Below are 23,627 nucleotides of genomic sequence, written 5' to 3' on the forward strand. Positions count from 1 at the left end.
GCGCTTTTCATTTTGTAAAAGTAGCCCTCAGAAAAAAAATGTTGGAAACCCCTGTTATATAAAATATGACATCAAATAAGCAAAATGTGTGTTTTTGTCCTTGTTTTTGCCATATTTCTGATCTTGTTAAGTGTCTTCGTTTTTGCAGTGCAGGAATATTTTTTGTTCTACTCTCTATACCAGGCCTGGGCAATTATTTTGACTCGGGGGCCGAATTTTGGGGAAAAAGTCTGTCCGGGGGCCAGTATATCTGATTTTTAGGAACATTAATACAAAAACTCACAATAATGTCTGATTGAATGCTCAAAAGTTATGACAGACCGCCTTGAAAAACAAAATGGAATTTATAGATTTTTTTATACTGAATGAGACACTCAAAATGTACATGAAAATAAAGAATGTGGGATTTACACTATTAACTATGAACGATAAAACACTGAATATTTAGAGAAACAAGTGTGTCTGGGGGCCGGTATATCTGATTTTTAGGAACACTAATACAAAACCTCACAATAATGTCTGATTGAATGCTAAACATGTTATGACAGACCACCTTAAAAAACTAAATGGCATTGTATTATTTTTTTACTGAATGAGACACCTGGAATGTACATGAAAATAAAGAATGTGGGATTTACAATATTAAGTATGAAGGAGAAAACACTGAATATTGACAACATATGAACGTCACACCCCCTCTACATCCACATATTTTACAATCAAGCGAAACGCAACAAAAATGTGACAAACAGTGAAATATGAACGCGAAGGGTAAAAAAAACAAACACACAATTTAAAATCTGATATATCACTAAGCTTTACAACTTTGTTGTAAAAATCTCCTTTCGAGTCTGTCCCTGACACCCACATTTCAGGCTGGCCGTTCTGAAAACACTCTGTGGAAACGCTCCCCACCCACACTGCTTGGTGCCTCGTCTGAGCTGCTGTGACTTAGGTTACCATAGTAACTACTTAGATTACCATAGTAACTAATTATATTACCATAGTAACTAATTAGATTACAGTAGAAACTAGTATATCATGCAAAAGTGCAGATTCCAACCATTTAAATACTTTGTATAGTTGAAGACTTACGGTCATGTAAAAACATCACTGCACATCATAATGGCAGCTACACTTTCCATCTTAACGATCTAAAAAAAACTTATGGGAATGTCCGGCCGGCCAGATTGAAAAGTTAAACGTGCCACATGTGGTCAAAAGTTTTCATACAATCGTAAAGAACATGTCTTGGCTGTCTTGAGTTTCCAATAATTTCTACAACTCTTATTTTTTTGTGATAGAGTGATTGGAGCACATACTTGTTGGTCACAAAAAAAACATTCATGAAGTTTGGTTCTTTTATGAATTTATTATGGGTCTACTGAAAATGTGACCAAATGTACTGGGTCAAATGTATACATACAGCAATGTTAATATTTGCTTACATGTCCCTTGGCAAGTTTCACTGCAATAAGGCGCTTTTGGTAGCCATCCACAAGCTTCTGCTTGAATTTTTGACCACTCCTCTTGACAAAATTGGTGCAGTTCAGCTAAATTTGTTGGTTTTCTGACATGGACTTGTTTCTTCAGCATTGTCCACATGTTCTCAATGGGGACTTTGGGAAGGCCATTCTAAAACCTTAATGCAAGTCTGATTTAACCATTCCTTTCCCCCTTTTGACGTGTGTTTAGGGTCATTGTCGTGTTGGAACACCCAACTGCGCCCAAAACCCAACCTCTGGGCTGATGATTTTAGGTTGTCCTGAAGAATTTGGAGGTAATCCTCCTTTTTTATTGTCCCATTTACTCTCTGTAAGGCACCAGTTCCATTGGCAGCAAAACAGGCCCAGAGCATAATACTACCACCACCATGCTTGATGGTAGGTATGGTGTTCCTGGGATTAAAGGCCTCACCTTTTCTCCTCCAAACATATTGCTGGGTATTGTGGCCAAACAGCTCAATTTTTGTTTCATCTGACCACAGAACTTTCCTCCAGAAGGTCTTATCTTTGTCCATGAAGGTCTTATCTTTGTCCATGTGATCAGCAGCAAACTTTAAACGGGCCTTAAGGTGTCGCTTCTGGAGCAAAGTCTTCCTTCTTGCATGGTAGCCTCTCAGTCCATGCCGATGCAAAACTTGCTTCACTGTGGACACTGACACCTGTGTTCCAGCAGCTTCCAATTCATTGCAGACCTGCTTTGTGGTGGTTCTCGGTTGACTTTTGATCATCCTGACCAATTTTCTCTCAGCAGCAGGTGATAGCTTGCGTTTTCTTCCTGATCGTGGCAGTGACAAAACTGTGCCATGCGCTTTATTCTTACCAACAATTGTCTGCACAGTTGCTCTTGGGAAATTAAGATTAAAGATTAAAGTACCAATGATTGTCACACACACACTAGATGTGGTGAAATTTGTCCTCTGCATTTGACCCATCCCCTTGGGGAGCAGTGGGCAGCAGCGGCGCCGCGCCCGGGAATCATTTTTGGTGATTTAACCCCCAACTCCAACCCTTTGTTACTGAGTGCCGAGCAGGGAGGTTATGGTGAAAAAAGTCACCCGGTCTCTTCGCGTAAACGTCTATCAACCAAGGGATGGATGGATGAAGAAAAGATGAGCGAGTGCTCATCTTTTCTTCATCCATCCATCCCTTCGAGTTAGCTTTTAGTATGACGCCGGCTGGAAAGTTCTCTTTTGGCAAGGTCTTCCTTTTGAATATCACCATGTGTGTAAGTTTCTGGCCGTTAGCATGGCAAGCTAGAACCACAGTGAAGGACGACTTCTCATTCACTGTGGTGCGAATATTCATCGTACGTGCTCCCGTTGCATCCACAGTGCGGTTCACATGAATATCAAAAGTCAGTGGAACCTTGTACGCGTGTCTCTTAGTAGGAGCCATTTTGTGGTCTTTACAGAAACACACAAATTAAATGAAACGTAATATCCGCGCGCTTCTTCTTCTACGGGGGCGGGTGCTCACCTTGGCGGTTGCTTACAGTAGAAGAAGAAGCGCTTCCTCTTCTATGGGGGCGGTTGCTTACCGTAGAAGAAGAAGCGCTGCCTCTTTTACGGGGGAAAAAGATGGCGGCTGTTTACCGTAGTTGCGAGACCTAAACTTTATGTAAATAAATATTAATATTAATCCATATATAAGGCGCACCGGGTTGTTAGCTGCACTGTCAGCTTTTGAGAACATTTGTGGTTTTTAGGTGCGGCTTATGGTGCGGAAAATACGGTATATGTATACTTTTGACCCAGCAGATTTGGTCACATTTTCAGTAGACCCATAATAAATTCATAAAAGAACCAAACTTCATGAATGTTTTTTGTGACAAACAAGTATGTGCTCCAATCACTCTATCACAAAAAAATAAGAGTTGTAAAAATGATTGGAAACTCAAGACAGCCATGACATTATGTCCTTCACAAGTGTATGTAAACTTTTGACCACAACTGTATACAACCATTCATAAATTATACTGTTTTAGTTTATTTTCATGTGAAAAAAAAAAAAAATTAAGGTCTGGCAAGTTTTTATTTTGTAGTAGTAGCAACTTCCTTGTTAGTTTACGAAATGTGGTCAACTTCCTTTGTTTTCACTTTATTGAACCGTGCATGCTAGTCACGTTGGGGCCACATTGAGGCCTGTGCGAGTTTATACTGAAGTCTAATAAATCTCGCGCCAGGCCGTACCCATATCCGCAGCAGGTCTCCAAGGTGAACAGCCTCTGGCATGTTTTTCTGGCATCTCCATCCATTTTCTACCGCTTGTCCCTTTTGGGGTCGCGGGGGGTGCTGGAGCCTATCTCAGCTGCATCCGGGCGGAAGGCGGGTGTGGCAGTCCCCACTGCCGTGCGCGTTCTCAGGACCATTTCAGGGAAGACATTTGCGTGAGACGGGTTAGACTGCTTTATTTTTACACCAACAGAGTCTTTGGCTGCTTTCCAGCAGCTGCCTCTTACGTGAGCACCAGGTTGGTTTCCCTCCGTCCGCCGTCTGCTTTTCAGCAGCACGTCACCTTCGGTTGCCGTCTACTTTTCAGCAGCACGGCTCCGTCGTGCCCGTGGTAGCAGAGGATGGTTTCCTCCCGTCTGCGTCTGCTTTTCAGCAGCACGTCGCCAACAACCGAGTCTTTGGCTGCTTTCCAGCAGCTGCCTCTTACGTGAGCGCCTGGTTGGTTTCCCTCCGTCCGCCGTCTGCTTTCCAGCAGCACGTCACCTTCGGTTGCCGTCTACTTTTCAGCAGCACGTCGCCAACAACCGAGTCTTTGGCTGCTTTCCAGCAGCTGCCTCTTACGTGAGCACCCGGTTGGTTTCCCTCCGTCCGCCGTCTGCTTTTCAGCAGCACGTCACCTTCGGTTGCCGTCTACTTTTCAGCAGCACGGCTCCGTCGTGCCCGTGGTAGCCGAGGATGGTTTCCTCCCGTCTGCGTCTGCTTTTCAGCAGCACGTCGCCTTTGGCGTGGTCTTTTAGCAGCTGCCTTTTCTCCGTCTCCTCTCTCTCTCGTCGCTGTCGGCCACGCCTTTTAACCGCCGCGAGGGGATTAGCTGATCGTGACCAGGTGCGCGATTCCCGCACCTGGTCAAAATTGCGGCGTCGCTCTCGGCGCGCACAGTCTCGCCGTCCACGCCCCCATCTTGGAGCGGGCGCCGTCGGTCCGCCGGCCCCGCCTCCCCACAGTGGGGTACACCCTGGACAAGTCGCCACCTCATCACAGAGCCAACACAGATAGACAAACAACATTAACACTCACATTCACACACTAGGGCCAATTTAGTGTTGCCAATCAACCTATCCACAGGTGCATGTTTTTGGAAGTGGGAAGAAGCCGGAGTACCCGGAGGGAACCCACACAGTCACGGGGAGAACATGCAAACTCCACACAGAAAGCTACCGAGCCCGGGATTGAACCCAGGACTACTCAGGACCAGTCAACTGAAAAAAAATCTCATTTTGAAAAAATCCTAGCAGTGTAAACGTAGGTTTTGATCGCGTCAGGACATCCAGTCTTGCCTGACGTTAGCATGTGTGCGCTGCTGCGTCATTGCCTCGGCCAGTAGGGACAAAAGATGCTATCCACGGTTACGTTGGCAGATGACAGAAAGGACTTTGTTGCAACTGCGTTGCAGGCACATGTCTCCGTGGGAATGAGCCGACGAATGTGGCGTTTAGAAACCAGACAGAACACGCAGGGTGCGGGTGAGCCGCTGGCTCGTTTCATCTCAGCGCTACGTGAGCTGGCGAGACACTCCGACTTTGGACAGCCGGCGGATGTTCTTATCGTCGATCAGATCTTTGAAAAGACATCTTGCAGCCAGCTCAGGGAGAGACTGTTATTGACGTCAACGGATGCCTTTAACATAGGGCATGCAATTGTGAAGTCACTGCAATTGCCGCTGGTTCAGAACGTCGCCCAGGAAACTATGAAACTTCTGGCGGGGTAATGCCATTTTGGACGTCCAAAGGGTGGTCCGGCAGAGGAGGAGGACCATGTGATGCACAAGTTGTGAATATTCTGACCACGCCACAGGTCATCAGATGTGCCCCGCTTGGGGAAAGTGTTACTGCAACTGGAATAAGATGAACTACTTTGCATGTGTTTGTCGCTCTTCTTCTGGTGATCAGACATTGTTCAAGTACCTCACATGCAAAGTAAATGGGCAACCCATTAAACTTTTAATGCACTCGTGCGGGAAAATCTCTGCTTTAAATAAGCCCACTTGTAGTCAAAATTAAGGTCTGGAACTGATGGTCAAATGGTCCTTTGTGTTACATCCGTCACCGTGTGCCCAATGATCAACGTAAGAGTTAATGAGCAAGCATACAAGCTAAATGGTACATTAGAATATTTTACATGAAAATAAATCAAAACAATATAATTAGACAACTGAAACAAGTGATCCGGTTTCCCTTTCAACTGGCGTGAGTTTTCCATTTCACCTTTACATATACGCTTTACCTTGGCGTCGTCCTAACCGTGACATTGAAAGCAACAACTTCCTCTTCCATTTTCATTCGTGAGTTCCTTAACACAATAAAACCATATCCGCTTGCACAACCTTCAAAATAACAGCCATACATTACATCAGTGTTTTTCAACCTTTTTTGAGCCAAGGCGCATTTTTTTAGGTTGAAAAAATCCGGAGGCACACCACCAGCAGAAATCATTAAAAAACGAAACTCAGTTGACAGTAAAGAGTCGTTGTCGCAATTGTTGGATATGACTTTAAACCATAACCAAGCATGCGTCACTATAGCTCTTGTCTCAAAGTAGATGTACTGTCACCACCTGTCACATCACGCCGTGACTTATTTGGATTGTTTTGCTGTTTTCCTGTGTGTAGGTTTTAGTTCTTGTCTTGCGCTCCTATTTTTGTGGCTTTTTCTGGCATTTTCCTGTAGCAGTTCCAAGTCTTCGTTAGAGCGATATTTCCCACATCTACTTTGTTTTAGCAATCAAGAATATTTCAGTTGATTGTCATGTCATGTTCGGATGTACATTGTCTTTGCTCCATAGTAAGTCTTTTTTGTTGTCCAGCATTCTGTACTTTTACTTACTTTTATTTACTTTGTAGCCAGTTCGGTTCTAGTTTTGTTCTGCATAGCCTTCTCTAAGCTTCAATGCCTTTTCTTAGGGGCACTCACCTTTTGTTTATTTTTTATTTAAGCATTAGACACCTTTTTTACCTGCACGCTGCCTCCCGCGGTTTCCGACATCTACAAAGCAATTAGCTACCGGCTGCCACCTACTGATATGAAAGCGTATTACACGGTTACTCTGCCGAGCTCTAGACAGCACCGACACTCAACAACAACACATCATTTTCAGACTATAATTACTGGTTTGCAAAAAATATTTTTAACCCAAATAGGTGAATTTAGATAATCTCCCAGAGCACACCAGACTGTATCCACAGTGGTTGAAAAACACTGCATTACATAACAAAACAGAAACACATTTTAACAGTTTGTCCGTTACACTCCCACCAAATTATTTAGTGAGCCTTTGTACACAACATTGTACACAAACAAATACTTTTCACAAGTAGTCCTTTGCAGCGTAATAACAAATAGACAAGTGCTTTAATTTAAATAGCCTCTAATAGCTGAACTAATATTTGAACTGGACGCTCCACTACAGATACAGATTCACCCCTTTGGTTTAGATTTCTGTCTCTAAAGGCAATCTTGACCCGTCTTACAAATCCATCCTTGCTTGAAAAGGTGTCCCAAGTTTCCACACAGATCTTGGCAGTGTTTCATCCATGTAAATTACTATGTCACCTGTTTGGAGGTTTCTCTTAGGTGTGTGCCATTGTTGCCTGACTGTTAGGTTACGCAAGTACTCCTTTCGCCATCGTCTCCAAAACTGCTCTGCCAGGTACTGCACTTGGCGCCATCTTTTTCGTCCATGGAGGTCCTCTCTGACAAATTTGTCAGGAGGTGGAAGAGCTGTTGTGGTCTCCATGTTGATGAGATGATTTGGAGTGAGTGGCACCAAACTGTTTGGATAATTACGATTGTAGAAAGAGGGCAGCTGTTTACAATGGCTGCAGCTTCATACAAAAAAGTCCGCAGAGAGGTGTCATCGTACTTGACTGGTGACAGTGAGAGTATTGCGTTGAGGACGTTCCATATGGTTTTAATCTGACGCTCCCAAACTCTTTCAGCGTGACTTGCATGAGGTGGGTTGAAGACTAAGTCCATACTGATTGTGCTCTTTGTGCCCATCTTTGAACAAGAATGGCCCAAAACAATCCATGCCATGGTATGTGAATGGTGGAAAGGACTATGTTCTTTCTTTAGTGAGAGCACTCATTTTTTGTCCCTCGACTGGTCTTCTTAATCTCCTACAGACTACGCAACGGCGAATGTATGATGCAACTGTTTGACTTAATCCTGGAATCCAGTAGCCCTTTGCTCTGATTTCATAGCAGGTGAAGCCTGTACCTTCGTGATTAATTATTTCATGGCAGTGTGCAACAATCAGTTTTGTGACATAATGCTCCTTTGGAATGACTGTTGGGTGTTTAACTGAATGGGGAAGGGCTGAAGTCTTCCTCCCACTTTGAGAACATTATCTTTGTGCATGAAAGGATCTAGTGGGTACAGTTTGTTGTTATTTGGTAAAGGTTTACCTTTGCTTACTGTTTTTATTTCGTCCTTGAATGTCTGTCTTTGCGGGTCTTTGATTATCTCAAGCTGTCCATCTTGCCGTTCACTTACAGTTGAGTGTGTGTTTGATTGGTCCTTCAGGACTCGCTGCCGGAGACGCGCCACAGCTCTCACAACCTGGTCCCAGGATGAAAACTTCACCATGGCATCTGCGAGACTCACATGTTTTGTTAGCAATGTTTGTACCGTCTTTATTTCAGGATCTCCAACTGGAAGTTCTGGGGTCTCTCTGTCAGGAGTGAGTGCTTCCCTTCCCCACAAAAAATTGGGACCCTTGAGCCAACTGGATTTCATAAGCTCATCCGCTGTTGTTCCCCTTGATGCATTGTCTGCAGGATGTTCATGAGTTGACACATAACGCCACAGCTGTGGCAATGTGCTGTTGCGGATTTGTTGCACACCGTTCGCTACAAACGTGTGAAAACGTCTAACGTCGTTACTTATATACCCCGGCACAACTTTAGAGTCTGTCCAGAAAAACTCTTCCTTAATTGGATATGTGAACTCTTCTCTGAGAATGTTGTTGACTGTGACTGAGACTGTTACTGCTGTAGGCTCTAACCGCGGAAAAGTAGTGACCTTTGTTGGTGACACACGGGCCTTTCCCATTACATCCCCTTTTTCATTTTTAAGCCTTAAGTACAAACATTGTGCATATCCACTTGAGCTTGCATCTGAGAAATGATGCAATTAATTCTCTTTTCACTACATTTCCAAAGTTAACGGGTAAATAACATCTGTTTACCTGTGTTTGATCCAGGTTGGCGAGATCCTGTCTCCATTCCTCCCATTGTGATTTTAGATGTTCAGGCTGTTGGTCGTCCCATCCAGTACCGTGGTGACACATTGCTTGCAGGATTTGTTTACCTTTCAGTAGATAAGGGGAAACAAAACCTAATGGGTCAAAGATGGATGCAACTGTGGATAATATACCACGACGTGTAGGAGGTTGCTCTTTGATTATGGTTTTAAAGGTGAAGCCGTCATTTTCTGTATTCCAACAAATACCTAAAGCTCTCTCTGTTTGTTTTCCCCAAGAGCAAGGTCCTTTGTATTCTTGTTTTCAGCATGTTCTGATGCTGGTATACCTTTTAATACTGCCTCGCTGTTTGATACGAACTTGTGCAGCCTGATGCTACCCTTTGCACACAGATCACAAACCTCCTGTGATAGCCGCAAGGCACTTTCTACTGTCTTTGCACTCCGAACTCCATCGTCCACATAGAAGTCTCTGGTTATGAACTGTGACCCAAGCGGATATGAAGCTTTATACTCTTTGGCAAGGTGCTTTAGGCCATAATTTGAGCATCCTGGTAACGAGACTGCACCGAAGAAGTGCACGGCCATTCTATAATCTTGTGGTGGTGTGTTTGTGTTGTCATCCTTCCACCATAAGAAACGAAGGTAGTTAATAATTTTCCTGGACTTAAAACTGATGGAAATTTTTTTCAATGTCACACAAGTGCTATTTGATGTTGTCGAAAGCGAATTAGTACAGCTATAAGATTGTTTATCATGTCAGGTCCTGACAGAAGGTGGTCGTTAAGGCTGGTGCCTTCATATTTCGCTGAACAGTCAAAGACAACGCGCAGCTTTTGTGACTTTTTTTGGATGATATATGCCATGGTGCGGTATGTACCATCTTTCACCAGGTAGTACATCTTCTTGGACTTCCTCCACATCACCTCTGTTGATGATGTAATTCATGTACTTAACGTAATCACTTTTGTATTTTTCATCATTATCAAACTTTCTTTTGAGGTGCTTGAGTCTGACCTCTGCAAGTTTTTAGTTATCAGGCAGGTGTGGTCTATGCTTAAACGGTAATGGCATCTCATAATGTCCCCTTTGATTTCACTTTATTCCTTCTTTTAGTGTATCAAGGAAGAGGATATCTTCGTGAGAGACTCTTTTGTCGCTTTCACTGATGTCGCTGAAGTCCTCAATTGCACGAATTGTGTCTGATGAGGTTAGATGGGCAATCTCTTTTACATCAACACGATGACAAAGACGACTTAAACCACCGGTCTCAGAGCATGGTGCTGAACTGCATGCTATACTCCATCCTAGGTCAGTTTGTGCAGCATAAGGCTCATCGTTTTCCCTAGAATCACTTGTCTAGGTGCAAGTGCTCTCGAGCAGTTATACCTTATTAGGAGACCTACTTCAATGTCGAGCAGTTGCGGAATCACATGATGCCACAGTTTGGCTGTTTCATGGGTTGGTATGTGCTTATGGTTTACTTGTATAAGCACAAGGCAGGTCAATGTGCGTTGCAGAGTTAAACTCTCTTACACTATCCAGTATTTACAACTTCATTTCTCTGCATCGTGGTTGTAAGTTTGCATTTAACAGGGGAAACCTCAACTTGTAATTCTCGACTTAATTCTTGGTCGATGAAAGCAGTGCCACTTTGTGACTCTAGTAAAGCATAGACAAGCTTTTCTTTGTGTGGGTTTGTTGCAGACGACATCCAAACTGGAATAACGTGGCGGCTGCAGTTGTCTGTGGTTTGTTTTGTGGTGCATTATCTTTGTCTTTCCGTCATTAGTCTTTTTATGTAGTTGTAGTCATGCATGCAGGTTGGATGTCTTTTAATGCAGATGTCACAGGTGAGGTGGTGACGACAATCCTTTACTCTGTGACCTTGCTTTTAATAACCATAGCATAGTTAATCTTTGACATATGTCCTCCTCTCTCCCATGAGGGACATTTTCATCAAGTCAGGGCACATGTGAGTCAGATGTGTGTTCTGGCACAACATGCATGTTGACGCTATGTTTGGTTTGATTATTTGTCTGTCACTATGTTTGCTTGTTTTAGTGATGAATATACACTTGCTTTGTTCCATTTGATGTGTTTTAGATTCCCTTTATCTTCGGATGTCTGTGAAGAGCGAAGAGCATGGATGGAGGTGATTGGATTGCAGGTGACTTCAGCTTCTAGAGACAGAAAAGTTGCAAAATCTTTGAAATCTGGAAAATCTTTGCCCTCCATCGGTGCCTTTCTAACCTTGCGGTTCCATCTAGCTGCTGCCCAGTTTTTGTATTAATATTTTCTTTTCTTCACAGTCGTTCAGAATTTCAAGGCCTTTTACATGAGGAACGGCAAGCAGACAAGCATTCACAAAGTCAGCAAAGTTTCTGAGTCCTACAGACTGTATTTTAGACCAATCAGCCTTTCTCTAAAAGCCCTGTGAATGATGAAAGCGTGTCCAAATCTCTGATTGTTTTTTCCATGCATCTTCATATGCTTCTTTATCGTGTGAATGCTCCAAAGCATTCACACATATGTTTTTTTTCTAAATAAAGTTCCTTCGAGACATTTACGAGCTGGACCAACGACATATTTCTTCAGGTAAAACAGTTTATCAGCAGCGATTAAACTCTTTTGGTCCATCAATGAAATAAAATATGTTTTCCATTCAATAAAGTGGATTGGATCACCACTCAAAACACTTGGCTCTGGAATAGGTTGTCTGTTCAGCATTATACTGTCTTGAAAAGGTAGTGCTAGTTGAGCAAAACCAGGGGGCGCATGTGGCATCATAACTGTTTAGATGAGCACATTGCAGGGGGCTGTGGTAAAGCAGTTTGAATCATCTGATCACTTTTGACAGACCAGACTTCTCTCATCTTTGACAACTGTCTGTCATAGGATTCAAACCTTGCTCGAGCTGCTTCCACATCTTTCTCAGCCTGCATTCACTCCAACTCAGACCTTTGGATATTGGTTTCCTTTTTGTGATGTTCTTCCAGCGCTTGTATTTTTCGTCTTTGTTTACGTTCCTCCTCCAAAATTTCAAATTTAGCTTCTTTAGCTGTGAGTTCTGCTGCTGCATCAGCCCGTTTTAGATGTGATATGCATTGATGTGGAGTTTTGGGAACTGTTTGACTGGGAAGATCTTGCAGCCATGGACCCGTAGATGGAGGCTGCATAATCACCGTCTAGCAGCTTGTGCAGACAGTGTTTTTCACGCTCAACATAAAATTGTCCATCAATGCCAGTCAATCTTACATATATGATTTTGATAAGGTCACTTGAGACAGCATCAGATGCATCTATTTTTCTCCTTAGATCAGATGATGGAGCTACTTCACTTCTGTGTTGATTGTAGAGTTTCATAACATTGCGTTTTTCTCCTTCTTGAACATCTGGAAGTGATGACAAGTCTGGTTCATTTAAATCTGACTTGAGCCTTTTTCTTGCTTCACGTACTTGCATATATTATATTCAATTTGTCTCTTTTGTGGGCAAGCATTTTTTCTGTTGGTACTGTTATGCATTCTGAACGAGGTTCAATCGTGCTTTCCATTTTACTCTTTAACTCAGCTAACATGTCTTCCTTTTGTTTAATTGTTTCTTTAATATCTTGCCTTGTATTGTCACTCACATTGTGAAGCGAATGTTTGTATTATTGAATTTCCTTTTGTAGATAGTTAATCTTTTCGTTAATGTAATTTATGCACGCAGACGCTGCCTCTGTACCGTCCATTTTGTTACAATTGCTCTTCTTTTATTCTTTTACTGTGCCTTTCCAGACCAATTGCTGCTATCTGCTGGACGAAGTGCGTTGGTGCCTTGAAACGTGAACACCTCGTTGAGCATTTTGGCGGCGTTTGGTCAAGCTCTTATTGTAGCGGCTCAATTGAAATTAAGGTCTGGAAGTGATGGTCAAATCGTCCTTTATTTTACATCCGTCTCCGTGTGCCCAATGACCAACGTAAGAGCTAATGAGCAAGCATACAAGATAAATGGTACATTAGAATACGTTGTACTTAAGAATTGAACATGTGTACATTTAAAACAAATTAGACAACTGAAACAATTGACCTTGTTTCCCTTTCAACTGGCGGTAGAATCCTTTTAACTGCTTAGTTTTCTATTTCACCTTTACAAATACGCTTTACCAGTCCTCACCGTGACATTGAAAGCAACAACTTCCTTTTCCGTTTTCATTCGTGAGTTCCTTGACACAATAAGAGCATATCCGCTTGCACAACCTTATATTACATAACAAAACAGAAATACATTTACTAAACAGCTTTTAGCAGTTGTCCCTTACACCACCTATGACACATTTTTCAGCCATGTGCCATTAAATCAACAGCTGAACCTCTGGCAGGCTATGGTCACACCCCCATCAAATAATAATAAATGATAAATAATAATGATAATATATAATGATAAATGATACTTGTATAGCGCTTTTCTACCTTCAAGGTACTCAAAGCGCTATGACAGTATTTCCACATTCACCCATTCACACACACATTCACACACTGATGGCGGGAGCTGCCATGCAAGGCGCTAACCAGCACCCATCAGGAGCAAGGGTGAAGTGTCTTTCCCAAGGACACAACGGACGTGACTAGGATGGTAGAAGGTGGGGATTGAACCCCAGTAACCAGCAACCCTCCGATTGCTGGCACGGCCACTCTACCAACTTCGCCACGCCGTCCCCAAGGTCTCAAGGTCCTGGTTGTGGCCCATCTCACAGTTGCCTATGACCATAGGCATGCGCCCAAGAAAAATGACACACACACACATTGCCAGCGTGTTCTTCAGGTGGGCACCTCATGGCCTGACCGGTACCCACAGCTGTTCCAGTCACACACCGGCCGACAGTGAACTCAACAGTCCGCCTTGTTATCCAACATCTGCGACTTAGCGATGTGATGGAGGCGGAATTGGAAAAAGCGGGTGTCATCGACCTAGTCGACCCCTCTCCGTCGGTGCCCAGCCTGGTCACAGTTCTACTCTGTGACAGCGCTGATGTGCCGCCTGCTCAAGAAAGAAACTGTGTGAGACTGGAGCTCAGCCTGCACGAAGCAGTGCGCATTGTTTAGCTGCAGCTCATGTCCCCGCCTACTTTGTCACACTTTAGAATGTCACCCTGGTCACCTGCGATGCTTTTGGGTTTGCTCTGGGTGCTGCGCTCTCCCAATGCTTTCAGGCTTGCTCTGGCTGTGGCGCTCTCCCAAACATTTGACAGGGTGGAGCGCCCTGTAGCTTAGGCCTCAAAAGCCCTTAACCTGGTAGAACAGAAGTGCACTGTGGGCGAGAGGGAAGCCCTCCCCTTTCCTCTGGTTGTGCGAACACTGACATGTGTACCTGTGCAGTAGGGCTTTTGCCATCCGTAAAAATCATCAAGCACTGACATCATTGCCAATCAAGGTGCAGGGCAAAGGCCCATGATCGCACCAGAGGAAAAAGAGGACTGGGTCCAGGTTCTGTACGGAGCCCCGCGCACCATGGTCATCTTGGTGGATGACGACCTACTAATATATTACAGAGTGTGGGACGAGCTGTCCTGTTGGGGGTCTGTGTGCCTAGTCAAGGGACATTGTGCAATCAAATCTGAGGCTTTGAAGGCATGAGGGATCTTGTGCCATGTGAAGTACCTGAGGGTGGTAAAGACGAATCAGAGCTGCCAGTGTACCGTGTGATGGCCCCGCATGGACGTTGATATGGAGAAGCTGGTACGTAAGTTTGCTTGGTGCCTTCTGAGCAGGGAAAACAGGTCAACCTGCCACCGCACCTCTCCCATAACTCCATGGCCTGCAGCACCACCCGGAGCACATTCAGGTGGACCTGTGGAAATCTTCATGGCGCACCAGCACACGCCCGGTTCTTGCTAGTTGTGCATGACTTGCAGTCCAAGTGGCCTGAGGTGGCCTGCCATTTGATTAGCTGGACTCTCGACTCAATTGACAAAATATTTTTGACTAGGAATAGAGGTTCTGGGGAGCCTGGCTGCCCTGACAGAACAATTGCTGCGGGGTATGAGAGAGACTCCTGGGAGAAATGGAAAATCATGTCCCTCTCAGTGCTTTCCGTCGAGGACGTGGAAGACATCTACCTATTTGAAACCGTGATGTCAGGGCATCTGCCAATTGGGCTGGGCATTGCCCGGGTGTATCGTCAAATTCGGAAGACGATGGCAGCCACTCAAGGAGCCCAAAGGCTGTTCTTTGCAATGGAAGGCATGGGTCGAGCTGGGGGATCACAGACTGTGGCGATTTCTGAAATAAATCGTAAGTTGGATCACATCATGGAGAGGCTCATGAGAGCTGTCATGGACGATTAGAACAGACAAGCCATGGAAATGTCCGCTCACTTGGAAAAACAACAATCCTAATCTACGATTTGACTCCCTCGAATGGCCTTGACGCTGCTCAAAACAGAAGAAGGCTGTTCTGAAAACATCCCACGAGGACACCTCAGTGACGGACGCTCTGACCCCCCTGCCTCTTCAACAACACCTGAGAGTTGAACTTTGCTTGCATTGCCTGCAGAGCGGCTCCAGGCCTATAGACACAACAACTCGACATCCTGGACAATGTGCACACACACACACACACACACACATATACACACACACACACACACACACACACACACACACACACACACACACACACACACACACACACACACACACACACACACACACACACACACACACACACACACACACACACACACACACACACACACACACACACACACACACACACACACACACACACACGCCTTCACCAGCTTGATTCCCTTTAGGTGCGATGGATGGCTGACTAGCGCTTATACAGCAGCAGCCGGCCTCCGTAGCTCCCGCTCCCTCCCCTCTGTTGCAAGTTTTGTTGATTAACGTGTTTGTGTGCTATAGCTATGAGTTTTTTTTCCTTGGCCTCAGTCTGGACCCCCTCCCTGGAGTCTAGCCTTTGACTAAATATTTTTTTACTCCCCCTCCGCAACAGTTTCTCCTGTTTCTCACCTTTTTTTTGTAAGGGCCGCCGGAAGTTGGCAGACCCGTCAGCGATCCTTTTTCTGTCTCCCTGTAATGTTTGTCTGATCTTGAGTGGGATTGTGCTGTAAATCTAATTTCCCCTCTGGGATTAATAAAATACTTCTGAAATCTGATTACTGATCGCCTGGACAGGCTTAATGGTTGCTGGGACTTACCCATGGCCATCACAAAGGACAATGGTAACCAATTCACTTCAGCCAAATTTGCAGAGTTTCTGGCAAGGCGCGCTATCAAGCAAATTATAATCACTGTGTATCATCCCAAAGTTTATGGGGTTGAGGGGGAATAATAATAATAATAATGGATTAGATTTATATAGCGCTTTTCTAGACACTCAAAGCGCTTCTCACCCATCATTCACATACAAACAAATGATGGTGGTAAGCTACTTTTGTAGCCACAGCTGCCCTGGGGTAGACTGACAGAAGCGTGGCTGCCAGTTTGCGCCTACGGCCCCGCCGACCACCACCTATCATTCATCATTCATTCACCAGTGTGAGCGGCACCGGGAGCAAGGGTGAAGTGTCCTGCCCAAGGACACAACGGCAGCGATTTGGATGGTAAGAGACGGGGAGCGAACCTGCAACGCTCAGGTTTCTGGCACGGCCGCTCCCCGCCAAGGGAAGGCTAAATAAAACCGTAAAGAACGGAATCAAGGCAGCACGGTGACAGAGGGGTTAGTGCGTCTGCCTCACAATACGAAGGTCTTGGGTTCAATCCTGCGCTCGGGATCTTTCTGTGTGGAGTTTGCATGTTCTCCCCGTGACTGCGTGGGTTCCCTCCGGGTACTCCGGCTGCCTCCCACCTCCAAAGACATGCACCTGGGGATAGGTTGATTGGCGGCCCTAGTGTGTGAATGTTGTCTGTCTATCTGTGTTGGCCCTGTGATGAGGTGGCGACTTGTCCAGGGTGTACCCCGCCTACCGCCCGAATGCAGCTGAGATAGGCTCCAGCACTCCCCAAAACCCCAAAATGGGACAAGCGGTAGAAAGTGGATGGATGGGTGGAACGGAATCAAGGCCTATCTTGATAATTGTAATCTGTGTAATTACTTCCTCCTCCTGGTACCCTAGCACCTCGAAAACCCTCAAATCTTAACTCCAAACATCCCAGAACAAGCTAGTCAGATTACTTTTAGACCTCCACCCCAGATCACACCTCACTCCTACCCACTTCTCCAAAGTGGGCTGGCTCAGGGTGGAGGACAGAGTAAAACAACTTGCACTGAGCCTAGTCTAAAAAATCCGCTACACCTCCCTGATACCGAAGTACATGTCAAACTACTTCCTTAACGTAAATAACCACAACACCAGGGGGAGCTCCACTAACCACCTTAAACTCAGATTCCGATCTAACAAAGGTCTTAACTCATTCTCTTTCTATGCCATATCAATGTGGAATGCGCTTCCAACAGTTGTAAAAGAAAGGGCATCTCTATCCTCCTTCAAAACCGCAATAAAAGTACACCTCCAGGCAACTTCAACCCTAAACTAACACCCTCCCCGGATTGTAAATAATCAAATGTAGATACTTTTTCTTATGCTTTCCGATCTCTCTCTCTCTATGTCCACTACTTGCTGTACATATCCTACCAAGTCAGACCTACACTGTTTCAATGTCCATTTCTCTGATGATGCAATTGTTGATGCTGATTGTTGATGACAGAAGTGTTGATACCAACCAAACCTAACCCCCCGCCAACCCCTCCATATCCCACACCCCGGATTGTAAATAATGTAAATAATTCAATGTATATACTCTGATGATTATCTTGTGTGATGACTGTATTATGATGTTAGTATATATTTGATAGATACAGTTCTGTATCATGAATCAATTTAAGTGGACCCCGACTTAAACAAGTTGAAAAACTTATTCGGGTGTTACCATTTAGTAGTCAATTGTACGGAATATGTACTTCACTGTGCAATCTACTAATAAAAGTTTCAATCAATCAATCAATCAATACTTCCCAGCATGGTATTTATAACTTCACTTCCCTTTTGACTTTCTCCACCATGCAGGCACGGAAATCCTAACGGGCAACGCTCGGGTGGTATATGCATCAATAGGCGTGTTCTTGGCCTTCGCCTTTGGCTACATGATGCTGCCCCTTTTCGCTTACTTCCTCAGGACCTGGACGGATCTGACGATGGCTAACGCTTTGCTTGGCATCCTTTACATGCCCCTCTGGTGGTGGGTTTTTGTCATTACTAGGAAATACTTACCTGAAAGTTGTTACTTGCTGTCATTTTGTCATTCTGTGTGTGTGCGACAGGTTCCTCCCGGAGTCTCCAATGTGGTTGTTGTCTCAGGGACGAGTGGCGGAGGCTGAGACCATCGTGAGGAAAGCTGCAAAGATGAACAGAGTGGAGACTCCAGAGAAAATATTTGCCGATTACATGATAAACGTAAGTCAACTTCATGTTTTTACAATTTACACTTGCCGGACACTTCTTTAGGTACACTCCATGTCTGACTTATTTAGATTAAAAAAAATAGTGACCGGGGTTTGGTGGTTCTGCACTTCAGCCCTGTAGATGGCGCTAGTGCTCATCGTCACTTACACCTAATGCAAGATGACTCTAACGAGCAAAGGCACCAAAATTGAATTTAATTGTACAATATAAAGATGTCCCGATAATGGGATCGGATCGAGGGACGATATCCGCCGTTTTTTTTTCCCGATGGTTCAATCTCCTTATCTTTACCACAGCTGTGTCGCAGTGTTTACATGCTTAAAGTTGTACTGAGGTATAGGATTCCTTCAAAAGGAATACACGCTCAGGAAAACACAATTATTACATTTCCATAATCCTTGTTACACACATGCAGGAGTTGCATGAATTCCAGGAGGGTACGTGTCTTACCGTATGTGGGCTCTGTACCGAGGATGTCGTTGTGGCTTGTACAGCCCTTTGAGACACTTGTGATTTAGGGCTATATAAATAAACATTGATTGATTGATTGATTGAACAATGGCTCTAATTTGAGAGCAAGGATGCGCCGTCTATCCACAGTATGAAACCATTTATTAAATAGATTTATATTAATGTTTGGCACAGGTGCAGCCAGACCGAAGCAGGAGGGCATAGAAAGAGAAAAAAAAGGAAGACAGAGGGGGAAATTGCGGGGACAAGAAGGGGATAAGACAGAGAGACAACAACAACAACAACAGAACAGAATAGGATATGTACAAATATGATACGAAAAGTGATAGCAAAGAAGCAGTTAGTGAAGTAAATATTAATAACACATTTATGCACTACGAATGGAGCAATACAAATACCAATAGAAATAGCACTATTGATAATGAATAATAACAATAATTAACTCTATTATCAACAATGCAATTGTTTCAAATGCAACAGTACATATTAGTACGTAATGATAACTTGAAATACAAAAGAAAGCTGATAAATGGAGGGGAAGAAAGAGAAGTGAACTGTATTAACTTTGTAGATTGTTATAGTAACAATAGGTTAAGCTTTGTCAGTGTGCAGTGTTTTACCCAGTTTCCCCTAGAAATGTGAATATATGCATGAGTTTATGTATGCATATGTGTTTGTATACGTACTAGAGGTGTGGGGAAAAAATCGATTCGAATTCGAATCGCGATTCTCACGTTGTGCGATTCAGAATCGATTCTCATTTTTAAAAAATCGATTTTTTTTTTTTTTTTAAATAAAAAACTTTTATTTTATTTTTTTTAAATTAATCAATCCAACAAAACAATACACAGCAATACCATAACGATGCAATCCAATTCCGAATCCGACCCAGCAACACTCAGAACTGCAATAAACAGAGCAATTGAGGAGACATAAACACGACACAGAACAAACCAAAAGTAGTGAAACAAAAATTAATATTATCAACAACAGTATCAATATTAGTTACAATTTCAACATAGCAGTGATTAAAAATCCCTCAATGACATTATTATTAGACATTTATAAAAAAAAATTAGAAATGAACAATAGTGTCACAGTGGCTTAGTTTGGATCGCATCTCATAAGCTTGACAACTGCATTGCACTGTGTCCAATATTTTCACAAAGATAAAATAAGTCATAGTTTTGGTTCATTTAATAGTTAAAACAAATTTACATTATTGCAATCAGTTGATAAAACATTGTCCTTTACAATTATAAAAGCTTTTTACAAAAATCTACTACTCTGCTTGCATGTCAGCAGACTGGGGTAGATCCTGCTGACATCCTATGTATTGAATGAATAGAGAATCCTTTTGAATCGGGGAAAAATTGTTTTTGAATCGAGAATCGTGTTGAATTGAAAAAAAAAAATCGATTTTGAATCGAATCGTGACCCCAAGAATCGATATTGAATCGAATCGTGGGACACCCAAAGATTCACAGCCCTAATACGTACAGTATGTGTATATGTGTGTTTGTACAGTGAATGTGCGTGTGGATTAGGAATGGGACGGTAAACGGTATAATGATAAACCGTGGTAAAATTTCCGACGGTTAGTAATACAGTTTAAATTTTTAATTACCGAAAAACGGTCATTTATTGATGCCTTTTAGGCAACGCTGCTTACTCCGGAAACAAAGTCACAGCAGCGCTGGCGCATGCGCACGTGAGTCGTTCAGCTTGAAAAAACATGGCGAAAGACAACTACATGGACTTTGCCATAGAGATTTCCCCTCAAAGTAAAGAGAGTTAAGCACTTGGTTCAACTTCATTATCCCTCGCTTTATTTCCGTGGAGTCTCAACGTGCGTTTAAGAGCGCACTGCTGTTTTTTGATGGCGTCAGGTGTGGGCAATATTGGAGACAGACGCATTTGTCTCACACTAAAAGTATACAGCGAAGGAGAAAACTATTTGATATTGCTTTGATTTTCTCAATACAGCATCCATCAGCTGTGACTGAGAGTTAATGAGAGGAAACATGCAGCAGTCAAAGTGTCTGGAACGTTGTCACAACTTGTATATAAAGTCTTTAGTTTGTTCACTCGTCCCTTATTTATTGGCTGTCTTGAGTTTCCAATAATTTCTACAACTCTTATTTTTTTGTGATAGAGTGATTGGAGCACATACTTGTTGGTCACAAAAAACATTCATGAAGTTTGGTTCTTTTATGAATTTATTATGGGTCTACTGAAAATGTGACCAAATCTGCTGGGTCAAAAGTACTCATACAGCAATGTTAATATTTGGTTACATGTCCCTTGGCAAGTTTCACTGCAATAAGGTGCTTTTGGTAGCCATCCGCAAGCTTCTGGTTACATTTTTGACTACTCCTCTTGGTACAGTTGTCAATGTTCTCAATGGGGTTTAAGTCAGGACTTTGGGAAGGCCATTCTAAAACCTTAATTCTAACCTGATTTAGCCAATTCTTTACCACTTTTGATGTGTGTTTGGGTTCATTGTCCTGTTGGAACACCCAACTGCGCCCAAGACCCAACCTCCGGGCTGATTATTTTAGTTCGTCCTGAAAACTTTGGAGGTAATTCTCCTTTTCCACTGTCCCATTTACTCTCTGTAAAGCACCAGTTCCATTGGCAGCAAAACAGGCCCAGAGCATAATACTACCACCACCATGCTTGACGGTAGGTAGGGTGTTCCTGGGATTAAAGGCCTCACCTTTTCTCCTCCAAACATATTGCAGCCAAACAGCTACATTTTTGTTTCATCTGACCACAGAAATTTCCTCCACAAGGTCTTATTTTTGTCCATGTGATTAGCAGCCAACTTTAGACGAGCCTTAAGGTGTCGCTTCTGGAGCAAGAGCTTCCTTCTTGCATGGTAGCCTCTCAGTCCATGGCGATGCAAAACACGCTTGACTGTGGACACTGACACCTGTGTTCCAGCAGCTTCCTCTTGATCATCCTGACCAATTTTCTCTCAGCAGCAGGTGATAGCTTGCGTTTTCTTCCTGATCGTGGCAGTGACAAAACTGTGCCATGCGCTTTATACTTACGAACAATTGTCTGCACAGTTGCTCTTGGGACCTTAAGCTGCTTTGAAATGGCTCCAAGTGACTTTCCTGACTTGTTTAAGTCAATGATTCGTTTTTTCAGATCTGTGCTGCGTTCCTTTGACTTTCCCATTGTCGCGTTTGTAACCGAGTAATGACTGCATCACATGAGCCCTATTTAAATGGGCTCAGAGAAGTCAACAGGTGTCGTCAATCATAATCACTCACATTAAGTTAAGAGGCCATGCCATGAAGCTAATTTGATTTGATTGTAACTTTTCTACTTCACCAAAATTGATAATGTATGTTGCTGTATGTATACTTTTCACCCAGCAGATTTGCTCACATTTTCAGTAGACCCATAATAAATTCATGAAAGAACCAAACTTCATGAATGTTTTTTGTGACAAACAAGTATGTGCTCCAATAACCTTATCACAAAAAAATAAGAGTTGTAGAAATTATTGGATCCTCAAGACAGCCATGACATTATGTCCTTCACAAGTGTATGAAAACTTTTGACCACAACTGTACTTCCGGTTGAAAGCACTAAATGGAAGGACACTGCAGCACCCGCAGTGAGCAAACTCTTCCAAAAGATGACACCAAAGCACAAACAATAACACACCTGTTCAGTGTCTTTGCTTCTTTTTTTTGACTATTTGCATTATAGCTATTAATGAAGGAAAATTAATACATTAGACGCACTGTCCAATAAGCCGCACGGTTTAATACGTAAGAAAAAAGTAGCGGCTTATAGTATTTACAGTGTATGTATAAGTTGATGTGTATGTTGTTTGAGTTTTATGATAGACATTTCATATTGCTCCTATTTTTTTGGTCTGTGCTCCCAAATGTTTTCATTTCGGGGCAACTATGCTCAACGTGTGCGCGTGTATTTAATGTTGTGGCCGGCGAGTGTACTGTAGCATCTCATGCATAGTGACTGACGGCACACTCACGTGATGCATCTTGCAGGGAGAAACACCAGAAGCACCGTTTGTGCAGCGATACACTTTGCTGGATCTGCTAAGGAGAAAAAGAGTTGCGGCCACAACATTTATTATGTCCTTTTTGTGGTGAGCTTCACACAGACACAGACACACACACACATGCAAACACACCATGTTCTCTGGAATAAAAGCATTATTGGCTCACCAGGTTTACTCAGAGTCTCTCATACTACGGCCTGACCCTGAACACATCGCAACTCCACTCGGACCCGTACATCAGCTGCTTCCTGTCGGCCGTGGTGGAGCTGCCGGCGTACTTCGGCACCTGCTTTGCCATGCGCTTCCTCCCACGACGCGTGGCCTACCTCCTGACCTGTGTGGTATCGGCTCTGTCGCTCTTCTTCATTCCTTTGGTGCCTCAAAGTAAGCAGGCGCAGCAGAGTGTCAGTAAATGAGCGACATGGGTGCAGGATAGGGCTGCACGATTTAGAAATTGCAATTTCTCACTCCAAATTTGCATTTGTAATTCGATTTGCGACTTTTATATTTTATATATATATATATATATATATATATATATATATATATATATATATACTGTATATGAATGCATTTAACTGTGAAAAAAAGGAGTGAAGGGAGACATGCTACTTCTAGACTGTCAATCAACATATCCTTGTCTCACGGTGCCACATATTAGAGAAATATGCAATAATTGACTTAAAAAATAATTGGCTTTATACAG

General features: G+C 43.3%; 1 protein-coding gene and 1 long non-coding RNA gene across 6 annotated transcripts in view; one reads left to right on the forward strand and one right to left on the reverse strand.

The window, feature by feature from the left end:
- Window positions 1-23,627, forward strand: part of LOC133665010 (solute carrier family 22 member 4-like) — a 51,342-nt gene that overhangs the window by 12,919 nt on the left and 14,796 nt on the right. The window contains exons 5-8 of the mRNA XM_062070146.1: window positions 18,010-18,181; window positions 18,264-18,396; window positions 22,908-23,008; window positions 23,091-23,305. Coding sequence (XP_061926130.1) covers window positions 18,010-18,181; window positions 18,264-18,396; window positions 22,908-23,008; window positions 23,091-23,305 — 621 coding nt within the window. The remainder of the gene's footprint in view (window positions 1-18,009; window positions 18,182-18,263; window positions 18,397-22,907; window positions 23,009-23,090; window positions 23,306-23,627) is intronic.
- The window catches only part of LOC133665016 (uncharacterized), a 47,487-nt gene that overhangs the window by 12,861 nt on the left and 10,999 nt on the right, over window positions 1-23,627 (reverse strand). For 3 of the 5 annotated variants that reach the window (XR_009828674.1, XR_009828675.1, XR_009828671.1), the window contains 3 exons: window positions 23,088-23,299; window positions 22,892-22,958; window positions 18,214-18,337 (listed from right to left, as the gene is read on the reverse strand). This is a non-coding gene — a long non-coding RNA (uncharacterized LOC133665016). Of the gene's footprint in view, window positions 1-8,920; window positions 9,043-18,213; window positions 18,338-22,891; window positions 22,959-23,087; window positions 23,300-23,627 lie in introns of all 5 variants that reach the window. The other 2 variants (XR_009828673.1, XR_009828672.1) reach the window with 2 other exon arrangements.

This window comes from Entelurus aequoreus, linkage group LG14 (genome assembly GCF_033978785.1).
Source record: "Entelurus aequoreus isolate RoL-2023_Sb linkage group LG14, RoL_Eaeq_v1.1, whole genome shotgun sequence".
In the NCBI taxonomy this organism is placed as follows: Eukaryota; Metazoa; Chordata; class Actinopteri; order Syngnathiformes; family Syngnathidae; genus Entelurus; species Entelurus aequoreus.